Consider the following 25732-nt stretch of genomic DNA (forward strand, 5'->3'; position numbering starts at 1 on the left):
CAATTCATATTTTCCACAGCAAGTCTCCAGCCATGCAGTGTACTACAGTCTTATTATTTCAACCTTTAAGGAACACTTAGGCCTTTCTGCAATCAGAAAGGTCTTAGGTTAATGCCAATCCATCTCACATGAGAAGAACCCATACTTCAATAACAGATACTCAGATAGGAAAGAACCTAAAAAGCACCTCAGATTCGTGAATGCTCTTAATCTCCAGCAGCCAAGATTCCAGTGATACAGATAACTGTACTCCTCTGTCCAACCACGGCCCTGTATCCTATTCTGAGCAATGTTAATCATTTTAGCTGATGTTTTTGCCAAAATAGTTTAGGAACAAAAATCTTTCCAACAACTCCACATGCACCATCCAGTAGAATCATAAGACCTCAGTATTCTAAAAAAAGATTCATCTAATGTTAGAAATGCAGTATCACGGTTAAGCCAGTTTGTCCCCATAACTTATTGCTTGAATTCAAAATAAAAGTTTTCAGCTGCACAATTTAACATCATTCAGAGAACAGATAACTTCAGAATAGCATATCACCAAATCTGTGAATATTAAAAAAATGTTTTGAACAAACAGGAGATATTTTGGTAACTACTATTATAGAGAAACTGTTCTCATGGTTAAAAAAGAATAAAACCTTAACATCTCCATTTTAAGAATTTCTTTTATAAATAACACATTCTAAACAGTGTATATCCCTTGCAAATCAGTATTATACAGAACAGATTGGAACCAAATTAGTATGAGAATAGCTTGAGCTCATAAGAAGAGACTTAAAAGCAACTCTTAGTCAAATGCTTTGCTTGGTCCAATGAGAACCTTTAACACCCATTTTCTTTTATTGAACCTTAACTATTCAATCTATGCTGATTTTAATAAGCCCTAATTACATAAATGGCATTTACTAGGTCATTCTGCCTGAGTGAGCAAAAGGTCATGAATTTCTCTATCATCCAAAAGTAGAACCCAAGCAAACCCAAGTGAATTGAAGCTGAAGACTAAGCTAAAAGCTGAAGACACATGGCTTTCTATATTCCCTTTAAGTATCACTGCAGCTATGCCATTCAGGCCAATAACCTGCTTTTGTGAGAAATGTAATATAATATCTGATCTGGTCTGCTTCTAAGCATAAATTAGTTTGGTCTGAAGCAAACTAGAAACAAACAAAAAAAGACCAACCTGTCATATTTCCCCATTGATCACATCTTTAGCTCCTGTTTCTGCTAGTGGTAGCCTCAAGCCCATGTTTGCAACAGCAAGCAAAGCACAGTTTTGCTAACTGTGTTGTACTTGGGACGCAATTATGATTTACTGCACCTTCACTGCAAAGTACTGCGTGTGTGTGTTGTACCTTCCTACATCACTGAAATGCTTTAGATGTTCCCATGCCCTTATTCTAGGCATTCTATATATAGTGATAGAATTAGGAAACTCCCTTAAATAAAGGCTGATGAGACAGAACACATCCAGCCTAACCAGTTACTCCCAGTACACCTATAACCATAAAATACTACAGTGAAAAAACCCTTTCTTTCTTGTTTATTCCTTAGCTGAAATGGAGACATTTAATACATCTATGCCCATCTCTAAAACCATTTTTTGACAAAGAATTGCTTTTTTTCAAATGGTTCTACTTGGCAAGGTTGAACCTGGTGGTAAAAGCTGCCCAAGTTATCAGGTGTCACATGAGGCAGAGAGCTTCATTGAGGCTTCAGCCTTCTCTTCACTGAGCCACATAAGCAGGTAGCATGTAGTCTCTACACATTTGGGATTTTCTCAGGCTTTACTGCTGGTCTAATTATTTCTATCAATATCAGTGCAACACCACACTAACACCACTTGCTACACCTAACATATTATTTAAACAATTCCCAGTTGTTTTTCTGTCTGTCAAATCCACAGGTCATGTGCATTTAGTCCAATGTATAACCCCCACATTGTTGGCTTGGAAATGTGCTGTTCCTTCTGTGACTTGAAATCACAGGATTTGCTCAGCAGCAAAGCACACACACACACACAAAAAAAAAAGTACATTCTTAAGGTGATGCATTGTGGAGCATTACAAAGTTGTTAATGCAGAGACTGCTAAAAAAGAGCTTGTGGGTCTCCAAATTAGAGAGTTCTCTCATTTAAAAGACTAAAAAGCAGTTGATCCCTTTAATCACACTATGGATAAATAAGTACCTTGCTTTAGGATAATTTAACATAGAATATCTTTTGCCTTCTAATGGAAGACAACTGGGAAACCATGTACTTCTTGGTGAAGATAATGAAAAGAAATAGCCTGTGAACACTGCAAGTCTCTAGTGCCTGAAAATTTGTAGCAAACTATTTCATCTTGACAATTTATAAGGAAGTTATGAATGCATTAGAGACTTAGACTTTATATATTGTTCTCATAAACCATGAGAAATTATCCTCAAGATTGTGCATGCATTGCTTCCCCCTTCTGAAAATCTCAAGACATTTCAAAGATTAGGCTTCACAACACTCTTAAGAGATAACAAATATTTTCCTTTTAGCATTGTGTCAGTTAAAAGTTGACTCACTCAAAATCACAAAAATCTGACATAGACGTGAAGAAGGAAGCCACATCTCATTTCTTAATCTTAGTTATTTCTTTCTTTTAAGATCTTCATTGTTTAAAAATACCTTCCTAAATGTGATAGGATTTCCTGCTACGCTGGAAACAGATGAAACAGATTAGTTCAGTTTTGCACCAGAATCTTTTATTTTTCTCATACAATTGCTGAATTGTGAGAATAGAACATTGAAGTGCCTAGAAATTTGAAACAGAAAAAGCTAAGTAGACAAGTGCCCATGAAATCGCTAACAGTTACAGATGTTTTCAGGATTTTGTATACCTATTACTATGTTGACATTTTTGAGGAATCAAAGGGTTAACTTCCACTGTCTCCTCATTTAATCACACACACACACACACACACACAAAATCTAGAGAGCATAACAGGTAGCCTTAGGAAATCAAGCAGAAAACCACTCTCCAGGAAGGAGCAAAGAAGATATACAGCTCCAGGTTACACCAATATCTGCACACATCCTGAACTCTAAAACAGCCACCTTGTGTGTATGTTTCTTCTGCTTTAAGTTTTTGCTCAAACTGCTGTAGAAAAATCCCTATCAGAGTCCAACCCCTCTAGAAATGCTAAGCAAGCATGGCTCATGAAAAGATATTCTAACCAGGAAACCATCTTACACAAGAAAACTGTGGGATGGATCATGTTTCAATTGAAGAGGAAAGTTTGATATCTCAGGTGTCAGAGGCACAGCTTTCTAGAGTGGTTATCAGATGGAGTACTGCAGAACTGACTCAATTCAGATCATTTCTCGGAAGCTATAAATTTCTATATTGTAACACACAACTACTCTCCCAAAACTCCAACAGAGATAAATGCCAAGCAGGCAATTCTGGAACAAAAACGAAAAAAAAAGAACAAAAGTCTTCCCACCAGATACATAATAGATGCAGCTGCATATCAGAAAACATGGTATTAATGAACAGTAGCCCTGACCTGAAAAAAGTTACCTGTGAGGCCAGAGCAGAAAAGAATTCACATCTATTCAGCTTCTTGTCACCAAGACTACCAAAAAATGCCAATTAAGATCAAGTAACACATGTCTGCTCTGTGAGCAGAATGAATCAGTTTAAAATAACAAAGAACTATCATATACTATGATGTGAACACTAACCATGCCTTAATTATTTGAACAATCAGAGAGCTTAGAAGCTGCTTTATCAATCCACATACCTGTTGGTAATCTTTGCAGATGACAGGAATTAACTGGATTTCTACATTCATTATTTAACAGTACATCAAGTTTTTAAGAATGGAAAAACATTCATACAGCAGAAAACTATTCAGTGGCACACAACTAGCATGTATCATGGTAACGCCTGGAGCAAGTTTTGGAAGGATCTAATAATTCACACGCTACTAAAAAGTAGCTACCACAAAAAGCAAAATATGCACCAGCTCCTCCAACCAAATATACCCCATCCAATGCTGGATCTTCACAAAATTGCCAGCAATTTAATATGAGTTTTTATATTCTAGTATGATGAAAGTGTAAATGATGATATCAGTTTCAGAAAGATAAGTGAGTATCCCTGCAAAACGTCATAGACAAGAGAAACAGGAAAATGACTAAATAACTTTCTTACCAAATACACGGTTTTGCTGACCAAAACTACCTTTTTTCTTCTGATTTCTTGAACAAAGAGATGCTTCAAGTCATTTACACAAGAGGCCTGAAAACAGTTCCCATCTCCTAGAATTCATTAGTGCTTTAGCTGCAAGCATTCTCCACTTCTTTTAAAGACATATTTAATACCTTCAAGTTTATTTTCCAAGTTAATAATTACATAAAAATACCCCCAACCCTTCTGAGGCTGCAACACTTTAGATGGGTACAAAAAATAGGAGGAAGTGCTACGTTACTCATGCTCAAGAGCTTTGTAGGCTCTAGGTACTTTTATAGTGTCCAGGTTTGAGCTGAATAAAGTTATTTCTACTCCAAAACAGGATTTCAACTACTGATGTGTCTTCGGCAACTTGATAATTTCTGGACTTTCCCAGTAAATAAAATAGGCTGCAGCCAATTGCATGAGGTTCATGAAGGCAAAGTGCTGGGTTCTGCACTTGGGTCACAACTTCACGTGGTGCTACAGGCTTGGGGATGCTGGTTGACAGCCGCTGAACACGACCCAGCATGTGCCCAGGTGGCCAACAAGGCCAATGGCATCCTGGCCTGGATCAGCAACAGTGTAGCCAGCAGGACAAGGGCAGAGATCACCCCTTTGTATTAGGCACTGCTGAGGCTACACCTCAAATCCTGCATCCAGTTCTGGGCCCCTCACTCCAAGAAATACACTGAGGTGGTGGAGCGAGCAGCCCAGAGAAAGGTGATGGTGCTGGTTAAGGGTGTGGAACACAAGCCTTCTGAGGAGCAGCTGGGGGAGCCAAGCATGTTTAGCCTGGAGAAAAGGAGGTTTGGGGGCGACCTTATCACTCTCTGCAACCACCTGAAAAGAGATTGTAGCCAGGTGGGGATCAGTCTCTTCCTGATGTAAGAAGCACAGCAAAGAAGAAATAGCCTCAAGTTAGACCAGGGAGGTTTGGATTGGGTGTTAGGAAAAATTTCTTCATTGAAAGGGCAGTCAAGCATTGGAACAGGTTGCCCAGGAAAGTGGTGGAGTCACTATCGCTGGAGGTATTTAAGAAATGTAAATGTGGCACTTGAGGGACACAGTTTAATAATGGGCTTGGCAGGTGCACGGGTAACAGTTGGACTAAATGATCTTAAATGTGTTTTCCAACCTATAGGATTTTATGACTCTAAAAGCATCATGGAACAAAACAAAATAAAGAAAAACAGTCATCAATTGACAGCTTCTTCACTGGCATACTGAGTATATGGGGTTTACTTCCTTCTCCTTCCCCCTTTCTGTTTTTGAGGGGAAATGCAAAGGAAAGCATAAGGTGGATAAGTGAAGAACTGGGCATTAACAAAACAGAATAGCTTAGCAAAACCATTTTGATCAGGAACATTTTGGAACCAAACCTTTTCTGCAAGACTAGCTTTCCAGAAAGGGAATGCAATTAAGCAAGAATAAAAACCGTATCGTGTTGAGTGCTCCTCAGTGCTTTTTGGAATCACACTTCATTCAATTTCCATTTCAACTGAGTTCTTCCAGAGCAAGTTAACAAGTATAACCAACCCCTGGAGAAAACAGTATACATTTCCTCTCAATCCTCTCAATTGCTTTTCCAGGACTAAGCATCATTTTCATAGATGCTGAGAGCCTCAAGTTCCTGCTAGTTTCCATGAGAATTTTGGTTTCACAAGTCATCCTCTCTCCTGTTATCACACTGAATCTTAATGAGGCATAAAGATTCAGGTAAGCTGAATCACACCAAGATGATATTGGTAGAGGAGAATAATACTTTGCTCTAAAGATTTTCAGCTTACTGAGGCGGTCCCCAAAGAACCAAGGAAGCATATATTTGAATTGCTTGCAATGACAATAATAAATATTCAGATTTTATGTTCCTGTGTTCACAGATTAAATGGGAAAAGATATGTTTTAATCACAGAACACTCCAGTCATCCCCATCATCTTAAATCAGGGAAAAAAGCTTCCTTAGAAAAATGCATAAAATTAATCTAGTATAAACCAGATGGCTTTAAAATTTAAAAGCTGCTTCTTCAGGAAATTACTTTAGAACTCTTTACTAACCTCAGCTACTCTTTCCAAAAGTGGTTCCAGCCAGTGTTCATTGCACTCACAGTGACTGTCCAGGAAGGTCAACACTTTTGCTTGTGCTGCATCTGCCCCTCTGACACGGGAGCGCATCAGGCCTGAAAAACAAAGATAAAAGGTTTAAAGTACTTCCTGACAAAAACAATCAACAGTAGTGAGAAACTATTGCATTCCAAGTTAGTAATTAGTCAATTTACTCTAACTCAAACAGGACAAACACACAAGCTTCATTTCCAAAATCAAATGCTAGTTAAGAATTCAGTGAAATGACTTCTTACCAAACAGCCTGCAAGCACCCAACCTGCTGCACACTACAGGTTTCCATCTGATTTAAGCAGAAGAATCAAAGTACCTTTTCAAAACAAGTACAGATGGGTCTGCATTACTCTAAGTGGTATTTATATCGATAAACATTACTCAAGATTGGACCTGAAAAAAATATCTCCTACAGTTCTACTATAAAACTGAGGAAAAGCACCACCATTAACTTATCCTCCCCACCTTTTTGCCACTCCCATCTTAGTTCTTACCAGAGTCTATTCTTCTATGAACTTCTCCAGAAATAACCATGCTTTGTTAACTCCCATCTGAGAGCCTTACCCCAAGCCATTTGAACTGTCTTTCCTCTGTCATTAGGGAAATTCTCCTGTTTTCCAGCTTGTTTGGGGTTTGGTTTCTTTGAACAGATATGTTTAGGTACAAACTTGTGGTAAAACCAAAAGGTTCTTCTCTTCTCTTCTCAGTGTCAATTATGTAGATACTCTCACTGATTTACCCTGCTCTTTTCCTTTCCTTCCTTCCCTTTTAATATTTATTTATTGTATGGCCTCACCATTTCTTCAAGTCCCTTACTATATATACACACATAGCAAGTTTCCTCCCATTCCTTTGCAAGTTTCCTCCCTACTTTTTTCTACTACTATTCAAAAATTCTTTTATTTCCTTTTGTCACCCAAGACTAAAAATGAGTAAGTTTGGGGTGGTTTTTTTCTTTCTCTCTCCGCTGTTTCCCACTGAATGTGTTCTGGTTTGTTTGGGCTTTCCCCCCCCCAACTGAAACACTGTAAAAGAGTCAAGCCTGTTTCTTACTGCTCCCTTTACAAAATAAATACACAAAATATGACTATGCCAAACAGAACACCAGACGCTTAAGAGGAAAAGCTTGTTTGCTCTGTCCAACATTCAGTAACAGCCTCATCAAGATCCTTTTCCTACCTCTTATTTCAAGTGTGAGCACTGTGCTATGGCTCTCTGACATTTTACACCTTGTCAGTGGCACACTGGCATCTAACTGCACTTCACTGACTTTATCTTGTTTCCCTAATTCCAGCCTTTAAATCTGTCCTGTTCAGTTTTTCCATCATCCTTCCATCATCAAACCATTCTTCAAGCACTATACCTTTTTTCCCCACTCTTCAATTCCTCCTCCCAGAGCTTATTATTTCTAAATAACGTTGTAGAACCTACTGTCTTGCTCTAATTCTATAGAAAACACACAGCAGTATTTCTAGTTTCATATTTAATGGCAAAGAATGGAGGTGAGCCCTTTGGTCATTGAGTCCTCCACAATGAGTTTTATGCTTACAACAAATACAGCTGGAAAGGTTCCAATTAACACTTTTATTCTGTAGACTACCACACCCTCCACAGCACATCTGTTCCCATAACAAACTCTGGTACTACAGATGAGACTAAAAGCTGCAATGCTTATTTCTGAAAGAAAGGCAATTAATGTCGTCCCCTCCACTGATCCCATCCCTATACTTTCAACTATTGTTTTAAAACCCACAGTTTTCCTCTATTGTTCATACAGCTGAGTTACTCAGCATCCTACACATTGGTTGATTTTACCAATTCTGTTAAATTTTCGTTTTTTCGCGTAATTTTAATCTTAATCTCACAAAAATACAAAGTAAACTAATATTCTGCCTTCAATCTGCAAACAGTCATTCTATTCTGACACAGTAATAGATCTGTCAAATTATATTTCATTTTCAGATATACTAATTACATGCATATATACAGACATACATTCCTAAGTATGTATCTGTACATGCATTACAAATTAATACTTATAATTACTAAAAAAATAAACATCAAAAAGGTGTTACTTCATTCTCTTTTTTTCCCTTACTACTATCTCAAAGTGCTGCACTGAAAAATGACATTAACTTGCTCAGAACCTGGCAACCATGGCAAGTTATAAAAGACCTGCTTTCCTAATAAGCCTTTGTTCACAAGTATATTCCAAATAGAATATTTAAACACTAAGAACCCATCAGTTACTGCAATAACTTTAATTAGGGGACAACACAGGCTTTGTGCATGTTTTTTCTTGCTTCTGACAAACTAATGATTCCACCTCCTTCCCAGGCCAGGCTGCTAGTCTAGAAGACACAGTGCTTACAAAAATTAACAAGCACATATCTGCTAATTCAGTCAGCTGTTTCAACTGTCAAATCTCAGTTATTATTTCAGACAGCTGTAGAGTAACACTTGCCTGTATCTAGTATTTTTAACTCCACTGTCAGTAAACTGCTGACTGAAAGGTTCAGTGATATGAGACCATCATTTATAAAGGAACATAGAAGAAAACAAAAATCTAAGACAAATTTGTCACAGGGCACACGGGCTTCAGCAAAATCAGCATACTTGGTCCCAGTTCTGGCTGCTCAAACCCTCTTAAGTCAAAACAAATTGTTTGTCAGGCTGTCCATCAACTAAATGCTTAAAATTATATCTAATAAGGGAACTAGCAAAAGAAGAGGGATATTTTTAAGCTGCATTATTTCAAACATAGATACATTTTACAGTGAGACCGTGCATACAATGGGAGCAGCTTAACTAAAGATTCAGTGCAGTAAGAGAAAGGAAAGGTTGAAGGTTAAATACAGTTCCTGAAGAAAGCTTTCACTGTAAAAGCTGACAACAGGCAATTGTGCACACAACAATATAGAAACAATCAGTTACTGTTTTTACCTGCACAAATACTTTTTTTATTCCTTCTACTAGTATATTTATAAAGTGAAAATCTCCCCTTCAATATGGAATATAAAGTAGAACGTTCCTTTTAAAGACTTGACGAAAACGAACAGATAAGGCAGCGTAGTGGAATTCGTATCTTTCTCCCCTAAGATTAAGCCTACCTTCCCGGCGATCGTTTCGAAGAACTCGTACTTTTTCAATTTTTCCCAAGAGAGCACCATCATCAGCTTTAAAAAATAAAATAATAATAAATTTTAAAATAATTTTTAAAAAATATTAAGCGATGAGAACCAGTTTGACATCCAACACTGTATACTGGAAGAGAGGCTGTCTTCAAATCAAAACAAAAGCTTTGTAGGTGAAAATGTTTGTGGTCATAATTAGTTACTCATCTCACAAGAAAAATTACCAGGCTAAGAAATTACTATCTTCCTTATGTTAGTTAAAACTAGCTTAATTTTACAGTCTTGAAGTAATTTTATTTAACTATCTTCTCTTTGCTTACTTTAGACAGTTTCTACACTGCATAAAGAGAAAAAACTTTTGTAGAATTAAATAAAGCTGTTTTCTTCGCATATAAGAAAGCTCACTTTCTAACCAACATTAAGACAAATCTGTCCTAAGCTAGCTAAAACAGTATTAAGGCAAATATAAACATTACCTTCTTTTAAGAAATATTACTCTGAGGTCCATTTCAATTGTTTAAACTTGTATCATGGTACTCTAGTATGTACAAAACATTGACTTATTTTAGATTCAGTAAGAATTTTTCCAAGAGACTGGTGGAGACAGGTATTCATTTACAACTGTGCTACAAAAAATTTGTTGCAAGAACCATGGGTTTTATTTTTACTTAAGGCAACGTACTATGAAAAGACTCTTTTAAAGATACACTCTTGTCCTTCAGGAAGTAATAAGATATACCTGAAATATTTATAAAAGTCTTCGCATTTCCACAATGACAGATATGGAAGAGTTAAGAGCTGGTTTTGGCTAAGTCTCTGCAAACTCCTATTAATGTGTCCTATTCTCAACTGAGTCACCTATCAGCATCTTCAGGAAATCTTACCAGAATAAGCACAGTAAGGTAGGACCGACCATGGAAAACTACTTACGATCATTACTGTAGTCATCTACCAGTATGATTTCCTTAATAAGATGTGATGGACTTTTTTTAAGGACACTGAAACAGACAAAAAAAATGCATTCAAGCAGTGTTAATTTTCCACAATAATGTCATAAAAGCAGTTACCTTGTTAAGCTGCAGTAGAACCTAGTCCAGGATGTTATGTTAACGGCTGTTGGCCTATTCTTACAGAAAGCATGGAAAGAAGCACATGCATAATTTTGTGTTTTCCTTCTTCCCTGCCTCCCAGTCCCACTATTCCAGCCTCCAGAAATCAGTGCATTGGACAACTCTCAAATACCACCTGGGAATCTATCTACCCTGACTTTTTCTTGAAACAGTCAGCCTCCAAACATCATCTGGAAATTGGTCCCACACCTTCATGCATCTTTTGTTAAGGTGAGCAGTTTTGTTTAACACCACTATTTCAGAATGTAAGAACTGAGTCTCAATGAAATTAAGACTCATCTTTTCCTCTGGAAATAGTTCAGAAGAACATAATGGGTAGTTACTTTCCTATCATAGGCTGTTATCTGTCAGAAATGAATGGCCTTTAGAGAAAAATTAGGCTCTCATGCATACCTGACAACAGTTCGAAGCAAAGCAGACCTTGCCTCATTATGAAAGGTGATCACCACACTAGTGGCTGGCAAATCTATCCGCCATTGTTTCCGCTGACACCTGAAAGAAATAATACCTTGTCATTTGAACATAATTTTTACATCTCAGGTTTGGCAGACAGCTTTCATTGCAAAGTATTTATCTATTAAACTCATATACACCCTGCCTAGGAAGAAAAATTACCTTGTTTTCAAGTGAGATTATAATCAGCCTGTCTTTTGACACTTTTGGTAGCTGTCTCAGTACACAAAAGACTAAGAAGTCAGTGGCAGATATGGGCAGGCTCAGAAAATTCACCAGACCATCATCACTGCACTATGTCTAATGTCTTTTGTGCAGCTGAGTATGAAACAGAGAGCCCTTCTTTTACACTAAAAGCATTCAATGCATCAAAGGAAATAAGTATATTTTCAATGAAAATGCACAGGCATTTCTGACTGTATCTTTCTTTAGAATGGCATGTGCCCACTTCTCCCTATACTTTTAAAGCTCCTGTAACATCCTAGTCTTGCTCATACATAAAACTAGTTTTCTATTCTAATAGGAGCTCATAAGGATTATAACATTCAGAATTTGAAAAACAGAGCTAGCTATGACAATGCTGAGCCAACTAAACACAGAACCATATCCTTCCAAAACATAAAGATCATGAAATATTCCAGCTACATCAACTCATTTTTCATCACCTCTAGAAATCTTAAATATATATAATATGCAAAAAGAAGCAAATCCCAAAATGCTTCCTGCAGGACTACATACAGTTAAGGTATTTAAGCCAATAAACCTAAGACACTATCCTCATTGTACTAGAAATTAACAGTACTAGAAAGTAACAGTACTAGAAAACAATGTACATTGATTTTATGCCAAAAGCGTTACACCATGACAAGTCACGATACTGATTGCCATTTGTGCAGTGACAACACCAGTGACATATTTCTTCCATGTCCTTTAATTAGGGTAGAGTTTAACAGGCCTAGTTGTCTTCAGAGGCAATAAACCCAGCTAGCACACAACTGTGGCAAATTCAGCAATTCATTTCAGTACTTATTTCAGCAATTCAGTTTCTGTACTCTGTGCAGTATTAATAAGACAAGCTTTTAAGGGAAGTTTGCCACCTACACTTGTAAAGCTAGGCCTCTGCCTGTATAAAAGCAGATGTTTAATTAGGTGTGGAGTGGGCAACATGCACCTTAAACCATGAAACTGCCAACTTCTTGGAATCAGAGAGCGAGCAGCAATGTGTTCCTTGCCTTTGGCCACCCTACAAAATCCCAAAAACCTGCCATATTTTTGATACAATGCAGCTATAGCGTCACACGCATTAGTGCCTGCATGAAACAAAGCATTTTCATACTGCAGTGACTTCAGCTGGCTCTGAACAAAAACAGAACCTTTGCCAAGCCCACAAGTGCTGTGTCAGATTAGCAGGGCCATCTCTAGCTTTGTGGTGGGAATACAAGATGGCTTTGTCATTAGTGCCCAGTGTGGAATGAATAAACCTCAAATGCCTATGCGTTCCTGAAAAACAAAGAAGAGCTTCTCTAGTGTGAGCTTCTGGCAATTAATCCAGACAGCTAAAAGACATGCAATTATTATACTCCAAAGCCTGTGGTGCCAAAGAAGATATTCTTTATTCTGCTAACTTTCAAATTGCCCACAGAGGACAGGGCTACTGTGCATGCAGTTATCACATGAAGCACTTGCATTAGAATAATTAAAAAGTCACATTAAACTTATATTGATCTCTTTGCAGAAGAGAGCACTTGAGCCAGAGTACATATTAGGGGGAATTACTCAAGGCAATGAAGTTTCTCAATTTAAAAATAACACTCAAGAGAGGAGCACTACTGCATATTTCTGAGGGAGAAATAAGGCTTTTAGACTTCCAAATAAAACTGGGGGAATGCTTCACCAAGTGTTACTGTTTTCAGCTCTGCATAAATCCCCACTTTAACTGACTCAGTATCAGTCTTCCTCCTATTCTGCTGTGTCAACAGGCCCACAGTTAAAATTCAAACCAAAGAAACAATATCATTAGTTTTGGCATGAGATTAAACTTTGTCTCTCCTCAAGCTGCAGCATTAAATTTTACATGCAGAATAGAAAAATACATCTAGTTAAGCTAGACCTTCAATGTTTACCATAGGTCATTGAAATCAGTTAAAATATGAAAAGTACATAGTTCATTTAATTAACGATTTTTCCCAAAATCTCTGATTTGTTTGAAACCACTTTTTGACATAAATACACACTTTAACCAGTGTAAAGAGAACATTCACTTCAACTGGTACCAAAGACACAGGAAAGTTTATTTCTTCTCTACTTAAGAATAAAAGTTTGAGTGTAAGGTCAGAAGATTCTAATAGTTGGCAAATGTGAAAGGAAACCCAGCTTAATTCAGTTATGGTACTTAGCAGTAATTCTTAAAAATCATCACATCAGTTAGGACATGTGATCAGAAACCAGTAGTCCAAAGCCTACATGGTGAATATTGGTCCACAGAAAACACCGAGTATTTAATCCTTCATCCCAGCTATTTTACACTGACAGGAGGACAGCTCTACAAGTTTCCTATTACAACTGTGACACTCACTTGTCACTTTCTGGATCTCCAAAATCTACCATGAACCGAAAGGAAACCCAAAGGTTTCTCAGAGTTGTTGAAAGTGGTAGTTGTGAGCATCAGCTGGAGTGAGAATCCATATTCCTGCTCAGAGTTCTCTCCGCTTCCTTTCTTATGCTGTATCTGCCTGTTTCTCCCTTCTTCCTTTTGCTTAAAAAAAAAGGCAAGCTGCTAAAACAGGTGAACCAAAAGTGTTTCTGGTACTGGTGGCAGGCTTTCACAAAAAGCAAGTGGAAATCTTTGGTCTTCATGTTAGCAGAAGTTTGCATGATATAAAAAAAAACCACTAAACAATACAGTATTAAGTGATGCATAATTACACTTACATCTACATATCTAATGCAGAATCCTGATAAACTGCTTCTAAACAGTCTAGACAATTTCAGCAATTAAATATTGCTATGTATTTTTTTCAAAGTCAAACAGCCTCTTAGACACATCAATACAATTAATAACGAGTTATTTAGGCAAAAACAAAGTATTTCCTCATCCAGTTTTCTTTCTTTAAAGAAGATTGCAACAGGTCCACAAGAGATCTTTATCTCAACCCAGTTGCCTCCAATTTTGTCAGAAAATAACATGCTTGCAAGTGTCATATGCTCAGATATTCTTCCTATGGCTATTGCTTTTGTTCTTTCTATAGCACAGTTCCCAAACAACTATTTCATGCAGCTTCTTCAGCTTCTGCAGTGAAAGTTCTTCCCAAAATAGAAGGAAAATTAATTGCAACATGGCAGGGAACTCATTAAGGACAGTTTGTAAGAATGATTACTTCAATTTGTTTCTCTGTTTGGTTGTTTTTTTCTTTAAAAGATGACTATTTACAGATTGATGGGCACTTAAATCTGCCCCATGGCAAAGTCTAAGCAACAATTCCAGCTCAGATATAGTCCTTCCCCAGAAACATCTCTCTTGGATTTTTTCCAGCTCCATTTAGTGAAAACACTTAGGCAAGTCAGCATATAATCACAAGACCAAGAGTTAAAACAAACATGGCCATGGTAAAATAATTTGCCTCCAATCATCTCTCTTATTTAAGTTATTCTCAAAGGACAGCCTTTGTCTCTTAGACACCCCTCTGCTTCAAAGGTTATTAGATATCAAAAAAATTCCAAATTCAACATATCTGAATCATAGAAACATCTAAAAGATGTTAGCTGAGTTTGATCTGATGGAAAAGAGTATCTAGTCTAAAAAGTTAAAATATATTTCTTGTGAAAAAAAGTACATTCTATGAAGAAAACTCAAAAGTAATTTTAAACTCCTCAGTACACCATGGGCATCATGATTCTTCCTCCTTTGCCATTCAATTAACCTCAGATTACACAAGACTTGCTTTACTCTATCTACAAATACTTTGCAAAAGAAACCTAAATCCATGCTATTACACAAGGGATTTTAAAAATAACATTCAGTTTTTATACAGATTTTCTTCACTATGTCATTTCTGATTAAAGATCTTTATGGGAGGAAAAACAGGAACCTTCCTTTTCTCTTTCTTCTTCAGGCATCTTTTCCAGCTTCTTCTACTTAGAGATCTGCAAATGTACATTCATCCTAACTATAGAATTAGCTAGGCAAATTAACAACAGTTGGCTAGTTTTATATTTTGAGACTGGCTTGCCTAGTTCTTAAAACGCAATCAAACCTGGATTTGTATTTTTAAGAGCAACATTTTTTTTTTTTAAACAGGACTCATGCAAGTTATTAAATCCTTTTTAAAATTAAGGTCTACTCTAACCAGTAGAAAATAATATCTTTCCTTACTGTGAAGTCTACTGTTTCCTGAAACTGCACAAGGTGCCTAACGTATAATTCTGTCCTACATTTACCAGGGTGTGCATAAATTGATCCTTTAGGTTTAGAGTTGACAATCATCACATATGAACAGAACCATAGAGTGACTGAGATCCAAAGTGGCCCTGGAGATCTCTTAGCCAAAATTCCCTCAAAGCAGAGCCTGCTACAGCAGGCTATGCACTGGGCTTTGAATATCCCTAAGTCTGGAGACTTCACACCCTCTCAGGGCAACCTGCTCCACTGTTTGATCATCCACACTGTGAAAGAGACTTACAAATGTAGAAACCAAGAAATGCCATCAGATAAACAGAAACAAAGAGACTGAAATGCAGCACCAGTTTGGATACGTAATACACACTGATGGAAGCAATGGAAACAGAAAAACTTGAATGAGATTTATTGTTTTTTAACCCGCTATTCAAGGATGATGGAGTTTACTGTTACTGTCCTTTCTAAAGCTGGAGAGCTCCTGCTTCAGAAAAAGCAGCTCAAAAGCAATAGAGAAAGGCTAATCCAAGTCAAACCTGGCTCAGTTTGGCACTTACTGATCATGCCTGGTGTCAGGAATGCTTCGGTCCATTCGCAGTTTGTCACTTTCCACCTGATTGAATTTATTCCGTGCATATGGATCCTGACCAGATCGCACCACAGTAGCACCAACATAGGCATCTTGATCAAAGTCCTGCCACCGAACTTTGCCTACAGTAGAAAAATAGGAGAATATCCAGGTTAATCTTAGCAATTCAAGGAACAGCATTCAACAATCCAAACATTGATGGGGTTTTTTTTTAATTTTTGCAGTAATAAAACTTCAATAGTATCGTTAACAGTGTAACATCAACAATCACTTTTCCATATTAAATTTGTTTAGAATATCCTGCAAATTAATATCAAATTGAACAATTTCACAGATCTCAGTATATCCAAGTAATCATGAGACAATGTTTCATCTTGTCCCCTTTGTGTGTTGGGGTTTTTAAACTCCATCTACCACAATTTCCACTTAAAAAACCCAAACATCTACACGTCATAAAGGCAGTAAAGTGTCAGATCTGGCTATAAAGTTTTCTAAAGATCCAGTCCAGACCTCAAAGACAATATAATTTAATTTACTGTCCCATTATGTAATTAAAAACACAGCCAGTTATAATCAAACCATTTGAGAAACAGGCCTTTTAGAAACACAACATTCTCAAAGAACAATATTTCACATAGGCAGAGCACTAGATCACTCTCCAATATTACACAACTGAAACCTCCTTGACAATCAGAACTCATTCAGTTTAATCCTTCTTTAACACAGACTGTGTTATTACGTGACTGGTTGTGGCACTAACACAGAAAGACAGATTAACATCCAGTCACTAGGAACAAAATTTCAGAAGTCCCACCATTTTCAGGTGTAAAACAGTATTATATTTACCAGGTATCTTAAAACTACCAGTTCTTACCTCCAGTTGAACATTGACAGACAAACCTATGCCATTTATTAGCAAATTTATACCAAACTGAACTCAGAATCAGAGGTCAAGTGCTAATGCAATACAACAGCCTTCATTTAAACATGGTTGTGTATAAGAATTTCTTCCAAGCAAGGTGTGGGGGAACAGCACACTGTTTGCATTAAAAAAAAAAAAAAAAGATACAAAGCAAAAACTGCCTTTTGGTGTCACTGTTTATTACAGAGAAGAGGATTTATTAGTAATTTTTTTCAAAATTAACACAAAGTTTTTGAGGTACTTTCAACTAAGTGCAGTAAGCAGCAGGTTGCAGAGATGTCACTCCGTTCAAGCACAGGAAAAATATTATAGCTCAGGCATGCCCTAAATTCAGCTGATATGCATACAGAAAATACTACTCTACCAGCTATTAACAAGAGTTACAGGTGGCTCAGATTTTCCAAGGTTTGCTTGCCTTTGCTCAGTCTCTCAAATAGAGCAGGGAAACCAAGGAAGGCCTCATTTACAGCTTTCTATCCATAAGCTATGCACCAACTACAGCACATTAATGAAAGAACACTTTTCATCATTAAACAAAATAATTGTCCTTTGTTTAACCAGACAAATACCACCAACTTGGTTAAAAACCCTCTGTAATCTCATGGTTCTCCAAGGAGCTCGTCTACAAAAGCAACATGGACCCAAGGTGTGATTTGGTTATCAGATGGTAGTGAAGGTTGTAAGGCAAAAATAGCAGGTTGAGAGAGAGGTGGTTTGAGGTTGTTTTGTTTCTTTTTAAGAAACTTCCAAGAGAATAAAAGAGAGAAGTGCCCATGCTTGTGGATTAATGGTTTGAGAAATAGCTAGTCAATACTAAGCAACTATTTTTTATATCTGAATTATCATACTAAACAAGTTAAAACACGTGCATGCACACACAGAAGCCAGAACTAGAGAGTTACACAAGAACAGACTACAGAATATTTGACACTTCTTGAAGCATCCCAAAAGGGATATGGTAAGAAAATAACTGGAGGGAGAAACACAGATTTTCAAATTCCCATCACTGAAAGACTTCTGAAAAGGCAACTTTCCAGCTATTGCTGGTAGCCCACAGACTGACAAAAGCTTTTTCTTGCCCTTCATGTTCTTTATTCAAAATATTTCCAGAAACTTCCTTTGAAAACCATTTCACACCTCAGCCAGCTAACATGATACAAATATCCCAATAGAGAGTTATTTAGAAAAATTACACCAAACCTCACTTGTGACAAAACTATACAAAATGCAAGCCCAGCTTGATTCAAGAAACTGGAAGAAACAGATCACAAGATCATCTTCCCCCTAAAATTCTCTCCCTCACCAGATCTCAAAGCTTCTGGAACTTCCTTGGTAACTAAACTATATTATCACCCTTGTTTCTAATTTATAACAGAGGTTCAATCTGAAACATTTGATGAATATTTTCTGAAATACTGGACACGTAATGTCACTGTTCTTCTGGCCTAAAAATAAAGATTTTAGTGCATTTTACAAAATACAATGTACACTTAAAATGCACTTATATAGGATTTCTAATTTCATTCACTCCATCTTTGAATGGATTTTAAAGCTGTGCCCATTTCAGGACTGCCACCCACAACCACTCCTCCAGTTGCTTTCCTTCCCCTGGAAAGAGCAGCTAAAACACAAGAGACCGTGAGGCCATCACATCAGTGGTAGTGGAGATATTGTCACAAGCATTGCTCTTAAACAGGTTGTGTTCCTGATGAAATATAACATGTGGCATGGGCTGCCCACCTGTTTAGTCATGACAAAGGTTCAAGTTAATTGCTGGGAAATGAAAGGCTGATTCAAAGCCAACTAAACTGTCCAGCCTTAGTTCTGCTGAAAGTCTTGCCTTTCTGAATCTTCAGCTAAATTGTGAAGCTAGAAGTCATTTAACAAACCTTTTCCAATAATAGGTACAATTTCTTTTGTATGCTTCTTTAAGGTGCACCAATAGGAGCATGACTGATTTAGTTTCTCCTGGGGAGTTAGATGGCTTTATAGTCTTCTGCATTTCAATGAAATAAATATCAGAAAATGCAGCTACATTATTTCAAACTTAAATTAGGTGAACCAGTAACTTCAAATTCAAGCAAACGTGTGTTTGCCTATACTGAGACTTAACATGACAATAAACTACTCTGTTAAACAACAGTAAGTGACCTGCAGAGTTTGCTACCAGAGTAAAACAGATGCATTAAAAAAACCCCAGACCCCAAACACTGAACCAGCTAAGACCCTGGAACTAGATAATGCTGCAGTACTAAACTTGATTTTGACAGGAAGTACTTATTTTACAAACTGTTCTAAGCCTAAGAAGTTGAGTAGAAACAAGGAAAATGTGAAATCCAGACAAGGTGCTTCTTTTCGTCCCCATTTCCATCCAAATAGAGCTGGATATAAATCCTTTAAAATGTATCATTTCCCATTTTCCAAGACTTTAAAACCAGCAAATGCAAAATTAGTCCAGAAAGAATAAAGCAAGTTTAAAAAGAGAGTAAACCACTTTGTAGAGCTAAGTGTACTGAAAAGCAGCAACAGCTCACGGAAGAAGTGAATTTGGCTTTAGGAAGCATGGAGGAGGTAAAGCCTGGCTCTGACTCCAGCAAAAGACCCTGCCAGCTGTGTGCAACAGGAATCAGATCTATTAGAGATAAGTCAGATAACAGCAAGAGCAGCTTGAAGGGAGACAGAAGAGGAAAAAGCATAGCAGATAAATCTGTACACAATCAAGTGGCAGGCAACAAAGACTAGGAATAGGTGGATACAAAATCCTCTAAATAGCTTGCACTCCCTCTTACTGACTCAATGCAACTTAAAGCACTGGGACATTCAGCATAAATGATTATTTTGACTTACGTGCATTAAGGGGTTCCAGATCTTCATTAACTAACAGAAAAAGAGTGTCTGAGTAATTACTGAAACTACTGTCAGTACATGCAACTGATCACACAGCTTTGCTTTAGTCATCCATGCAGACCATTAAGGGTGGGTCTAACTACAGGAGCTAAACATCACTATTTTCACAAAACAAAAATATACTTTTGCAGCATATCAAAAAGTCACCAAAAGACAAAGGATGGATAAACTCTGACTGAACGGTTTAATCTTTATAAAAAGATGATAAACAATTCCTTAATTCCAGGAAGTTCTGATGGATGCTACTGCATCATGATGAAACCTAAATTATAGGTCTCCTGAACTCAGTGGAAAAGTGAGAAAGTTTTGAACCAAAGCCCTCCTAAAATTTGGTCACTTTACTTTAAAACAATCTGCAAAGAATCTACAGAAATATAAAAACCAAGCTTCACTGTCATAAGGATTCAGAAGTTTGCCTATATTAACTGAAAATAAAGAAAATAGTGATTTAAGAGTGTATAAATCTGTCTGTGAAACCTTTGATGTTTGATTCCAGACTCTGATACTACTTTGCATTAACAATTCTCCTGTCTGTTACATCAGGCCTTAAGAGACTACTAATCAACATATGAAATGAAAAAAGGCATGACCTGCTCTACTTTACACTTAATCTTACTTCAAGTTTCAACCCTTCCAGCTTCTGATAGCTCTCCCTTTCAACCTGTGACACTTCCCACTTTTAATATTCAGGCTACTTAGGGCCACTGGGAAAGTATAAGGTTTGGCCCAGAAAACATAAACATTCAAAAAGGGAAAATAAGAAGAACAGCTGGAAGGCACAAAATGGGTGGATCTAACCCCAGTAACAAAATCTGTAGACAGTTCTGTTAAGCAGAACAAATACTTGAAAAGATCTGCCAGAAACCAAGTTAAATAAGCCATGCTCTTCAACTTTTTGGGCTTTATTTTTCAACATGCACACAAAGTAAAGGCTTTGCCAAAAAGGTATACACACATAACCATTCTCCAGACAGCAGGTAGGATGAGGTAGGCCAAAGGACACAGGAAAAAAGCCATCAATAGCAAAGAGCTTATACTGTACCTGGAGAGCCTATGACTGAAAAAGAAAAATCATACCTCACATGTTCCTGGGGATGGAATTTCCCAGCTTCTTAAACGAAAGTTTATCTCAGGTAGTTCTTTCTGCAAGAACTCATGGTATTTCAAATGTATGGCCATGACAAAAAAATTTCTAAGCCAAACATGAGGATTAATAGAAGAGGAGCAAAACCTGTGAAGCCATCAACTACAAGGAGTAGTTGTCCTTCTCATAAGTTAAACTTTTTGAATTGTGTAAAATACTCACATTCAATTTGCATTTTTCTGTATGCTTTAGTATGTCAGTTGTAGCTATATATGAAATCTTACTGATGTGAAACAGTCAAGCAGCAAAAGTAGTATATGGAAGCATTCACATGAAATGAAGATTCCTTAACACTTAATTTTCCTAGCTTATCCCCAAAGCATGAGGATTTCACTCAAAACAAAAATCACGTTGCTCTGTTATTTTCCAGCATGTGATAAATACAGAGCAAGTATGAGAGAAAATAAAGTACGCTAGCAGCAGTTAGGAAAACCTGTCAAATCAAAAGCTAGACAAAAACCTAAAGAAGTATGAACCTTGGCTGAATCTTCAGTCAAAATAGCAGTCCCAAGGTGACTTGTCTGTTGCCTGCCAGCATCATCCACTGATCCACAACATCCACAACTGAGAAAAATGAACTACTTTTGTACCAGTAACTTTTACAGTACCTCAAACCTACTGAAAGGCAATACAAACATACTAGCAAAGAACCACACTCCCTATTGTTTTAAACTCAAAGGAGCAGTGAAGCAGGTAAGATTTAAATATGCTGACGATGTAAGAACAGAGAGGTACATGTTGCTAAAATAATCCTAGCACTTTCAAACTACAAAGAATTATCAGAATCAGAAAAAGTGTTGTGTTTCATGGGTTTCAATGATAAATGTTTTATGGCTATGGATCTTTCAGAGCAAATGTTACTGCAATACCTGGAGGTAGTGTCTCCACACTTTGTGCCTTGTCCTCCCCATCATTGCCACGCACTTCTTTCCTTTTGGGGTCAATATCATTTGGGTCCTCCTGAAAAACAAGACAAACTTTAAAATAATCTTAATTTAGTTTTGTGTCAGCAAGCAATAAAAACTATGTTTTGCAGATTTTAAATGTAGAGTGGTCCAAGAAAACAAGAATTTTGAGAGAAAATTATTAATTTCTCCATTACTTGAAAAACAACAAAATTTGAGACAGACTTTTATAGTTAATACATGCAAAAATTCTTCTTTGGGAGAAGAAAATCTTAAGAAGGAAATTTATTGGGAAAGATAGATTTTTTTTAAAAAATGAGTAATATGTCAAGGAGCTACAAAAGCAAAAAGGTTAAGCAAGACCTGAAAAAAGCCATGTTCTAACAAGGAACAGCCTAAATAGAAAGTTATTTGAAAAGAGAAGTCAAGTTATCTAGCAGTTATATCCAGAATGGCAGCCTTACTATTGAAAATAGACTTCCAAAATATTTTCATGTGTAATTTCACTGGAGTTTATTCTGGGCCTTACAGGCAACCCTGCTGAATTTGTGATTCCACAGATATTGATGATAACCATTTAGATATGTGTGGGGGAAATAGTTTAATCAATGCCCTCCTCCAATTTCCAGCATGTATTTTGAACCTGTAAATCTCATTTTCATTTCAAAAGGGAAAGGAAAAAAATGCAACCACCACAGTTTTGCATTCTTATTACCACAAAAATACAAAATATGAAGCTGGAATTTCCCCATTATGCATTTGGAAGAAGTGCAGAAGAGGCTAAAACTCTTAAACAAATAAACCTAGCAACTGCATGGACTGTATGCCAATTTGCACACTACACTTAGCCAACTGATGTAAGTACCTCAGCTTCTGTTGTTCTTGCACACTTGCCAAAAGAAATTCCACTTCCTTTTCTAAATCTGCACTGAAGAAGTGCCATTTATAAAACCAGCTCTATTGGCACTATCCTGCTAAAGACAACACCTTTACTACAAAATGCAAGAAGATACAACACTGTGCCTATACTAATCACTAAGTGCACCTAAAACATTACCAGGCCCTGAAGCCAAGCAGTGCAGAACAGTTCTTATCTCTTACAGGAATCTGCTAGAGTCTCCAGAGCAGGGGGGTGGCGTATGAAATGCAAACTGGAAAATGTCTCTGCTGTCCCAGCTCCTAAGCCACATCTGGGAATTCTTTGATGGAACAGTAAGTAGCTGGAACAAGCCAAACATATGTTGGGGAGTATTTTGACCACAAATGATACCATTTCAGCTTGTCCCCAGGCACATCAGAATTTTCCAATGTAAATTCAGCTTAAGCATCTAAGTGCTAAGTGGGCACTAATATTTAAAAATATGTTGAAAAAAGGCAACAGATTTCAAAAATACTGAAATTAAAAACTAAATACAGATGCCTTTTTCCCCCTGAGAAATATAGTCATCTAAACACTAAATCAGTCAAAAATTCAGTACTACCAAGGCATGCTTTTCATAGCATCATGCACCAAGGATCCCAAAGAGAAGGAATTTTACCAGGTTCAATTTTACCAGGTTCTTACACTACCTATCACCATGTTGGTACATGTGTTGGGTCACTGGGCCTTGTGGAGGTCAATTAATTGCTTTACCAAAAGAAAGACTTAGGACAACAACAATGAAAATAACAAAAATCCCCACACCAACACAAAAATACACTCCCAAAACCACACCACACATTTCAAGGAAATGTTTGTGACTCACACTGATGAGGGAAATTAAATGGCACTCTGCACTGAGTCCCACCAGCACACTGAAACAGATGTTTTCTGTGTTTTGAGAAAGTTGTATTTCACTAGTTATTTGGCTTTGTGAACCATTTTAAATATACTACAGAAACACTTAAGTCCAAGTATCACCTGTAGCTGCAAAATTCAACAAAGCTCTTCACTATTCCAGATGACTAATGAGTCTAAAAAATACATAAGCTGAAAAATAAATGCAAATCATCTGCTAAACAATCAAAAAATATTGCCAGGGTTTCTCCTGTAATTAAACAAAAAACTATTGAATGCTTTCTCACTGTCCCTCTCCCCTTTAAGTCTCTGGGGTAAAACTCTACCTTCCCATCAATCCCTCTAGCTGAGGTGCATGTGCCATTGAGCATAATTATTTATCAAGTTCTTCTGCCTTGGATTTTGTTGCTGTTGTGTTGTGTTTTGTTTTTATAAAATAAACTATCAAAGGCAAAGTTAGATTCAGGAATCTTATGGTTAAATGCCATTTTGAATTCTTGTAAGTTTGATGCTTTCAGGAAATTGCTTGGTACAGCCTTCAGACATTCTGAGGTGAGCCAAGCTGCCAGGATGGAAGCTCCCACTGCATCTTGCTAGAGATGTTCAACTTGCCTCCTAGGACTCCTTATAAAACAGTATTGTGACGGGAGAGTATGGGGCATTATGGGATATTAACCTTGAACTTTTGTGCCACTTTTCTTCTCTAAAACAAGTGACTAAAACTGATATTCCATTGTAAGCACTAATTTACATCAAATTAAGAATTTGGAAAGTAGATGTGGGAAACCCAAATACCTTTTAGGGGCAAACAACATGCTATATCCTTTAGAGAGAACTTGAGGGCACAAAAAGAGATAAAAGCAGTTATTAAAACCATAAGCATAAATGCAACCAGTTTCTTTACATGTCTGATTGCTAATTGCTTCAGCATGTTAATTTGGTGCTATATAGGAATGAGTCCTATGATCAAATATTATTTTGCCATCATTACAGGACATGGTTGCTTTTCCAGCTTGCTTAGAGTGAAACAAAACCCCAACTTTCAACATGATCTTAAAAAGCTGCTTGCTTTTGACGAGTAATCTTCTTGGTAGAAGACAACAATGCTGGCACTGACAAAACTCATTCATACAGAAAGCTAAGCTTAAGGGAAGATTGAAAGCAACTTAAACTGCTTAAGAGGAGGCCTATCTCTTTAATCATGAGAGCACAAGAGGGAGATTTAATAAATAAAAGTTAAAAAGAAAAGGCTAATGTATTTTTCTATAATTAAAATACTATTAATACTTTAAAACACTGTTTTCCTGACATACTTAAAAAACTTGGTGGTAAATGCACATGGACAACCATTTTGAGGTTACTGAAAAATAAAAAGGTAGCTGCCAACTAGCAGAGACACTAACCACACATTAGATGTAGATGGAACACCACTAGAATAATACCTTTGTGGTCATTGTTTGTGCAGTTATTTTCTTAGGCCAGGACACATATCAACAAGAAAAGAAGTGCACGCCAGCTATAATGCATGGGTTGCAGGGATTTGGCATATATTAATTTTACGTATCATGTCACTGCTTCCCACTAATTTCTAATTCAGTACTAGATGACATACAAAGAAACAAAATTGCAACCTTTCAAGTCCATTGAGTGGAAAATATTAGAACTATGCTGCAGTAATATTTTAAACATAACAAATATATGTACATTAAATGTAATTTTTAAATTCAATTACCTAAATACCTTTGCTATTCCTCAAGCTCAGAAACTAAAGGATGTACATTTACTTAACAATTTGTTAAATCATTCCTTGCAGCAATAACCTTGCACAATTTGTTATGGTAAATTGAATAAACTGAGGGTGGGGTGGATGGTTTTTTAGGCTGATTAATCACTGAAGTGCAGCAATGTTTTCTTTCAGTATACTGTCAACTCGCCATGCCTCGAAGAGCCTACATCTACTGACAAACCTTGCTATTACTGCTCACTTTTCTTTTCCTGCTCAACTCACTCCTTTAAGACTACCTGGTAGACTGAAATTGAGGTATGTTGAAG

At 37.0% G+C, this 25732-nt stretch overlaps 1 protein-coding gene across 2 annotated transcripts in view; it reads right to left on the reverse strand.

Annotated features, from left to right (window-relative positions):
* Positions 1–25732, reverse strand: part of GALNT2 (polypeptide N-acetylgalactosaminyltransferase 2) — a 92936-nt gene that overhangs the window by 22310 nt on the left and 44894 nt on the right. The window contains exons 2-7 of one of the 2 annotated variants that reach the window (XM_085055451.1): positions 21868–21958; positions 15994–16147; positions 10984–11082; positions 10391–10458; positions 9437–9502; positions 6267–6388 (exon numbers count right to left, since the gene is read on the reverse strand). In XM_085055451.1, the coding sequence (XP_084911577.1) occupies positions 6267–6388; positions 9437–9502; positions 10391–10458; positions 10984–11082; positions 15994–16147; positions 21868–21958 (600 nt within the window). Of the gene's footprint in view, positions 1–6266; positions 6389–9436; positions 9503–10390; positions 10459–10983; positions 11083–13618; positions 13790–15993; positions 16148–21867; positions 21959–25732 lie in introns of those variants that run through there. The other variant, XM_085055452.1, reaches the window with a different exon arrangement.

This window comes from Lichenostomus cassidix, chromosome 3, assembly GCF_008360975.1.
Source record: "Lichenostomus cassidix isolate B80296 chromosome 3, HeHo_3.0, whole genome shotgun sequence".
Classification (NCBI taxonomy): domain Eukaryota; kingdom Metazoa; phylum Chordata; class Aves; order Passeriformes; family Meliphagidae; genus Lichenostomus; species Lichenostomus cassidix.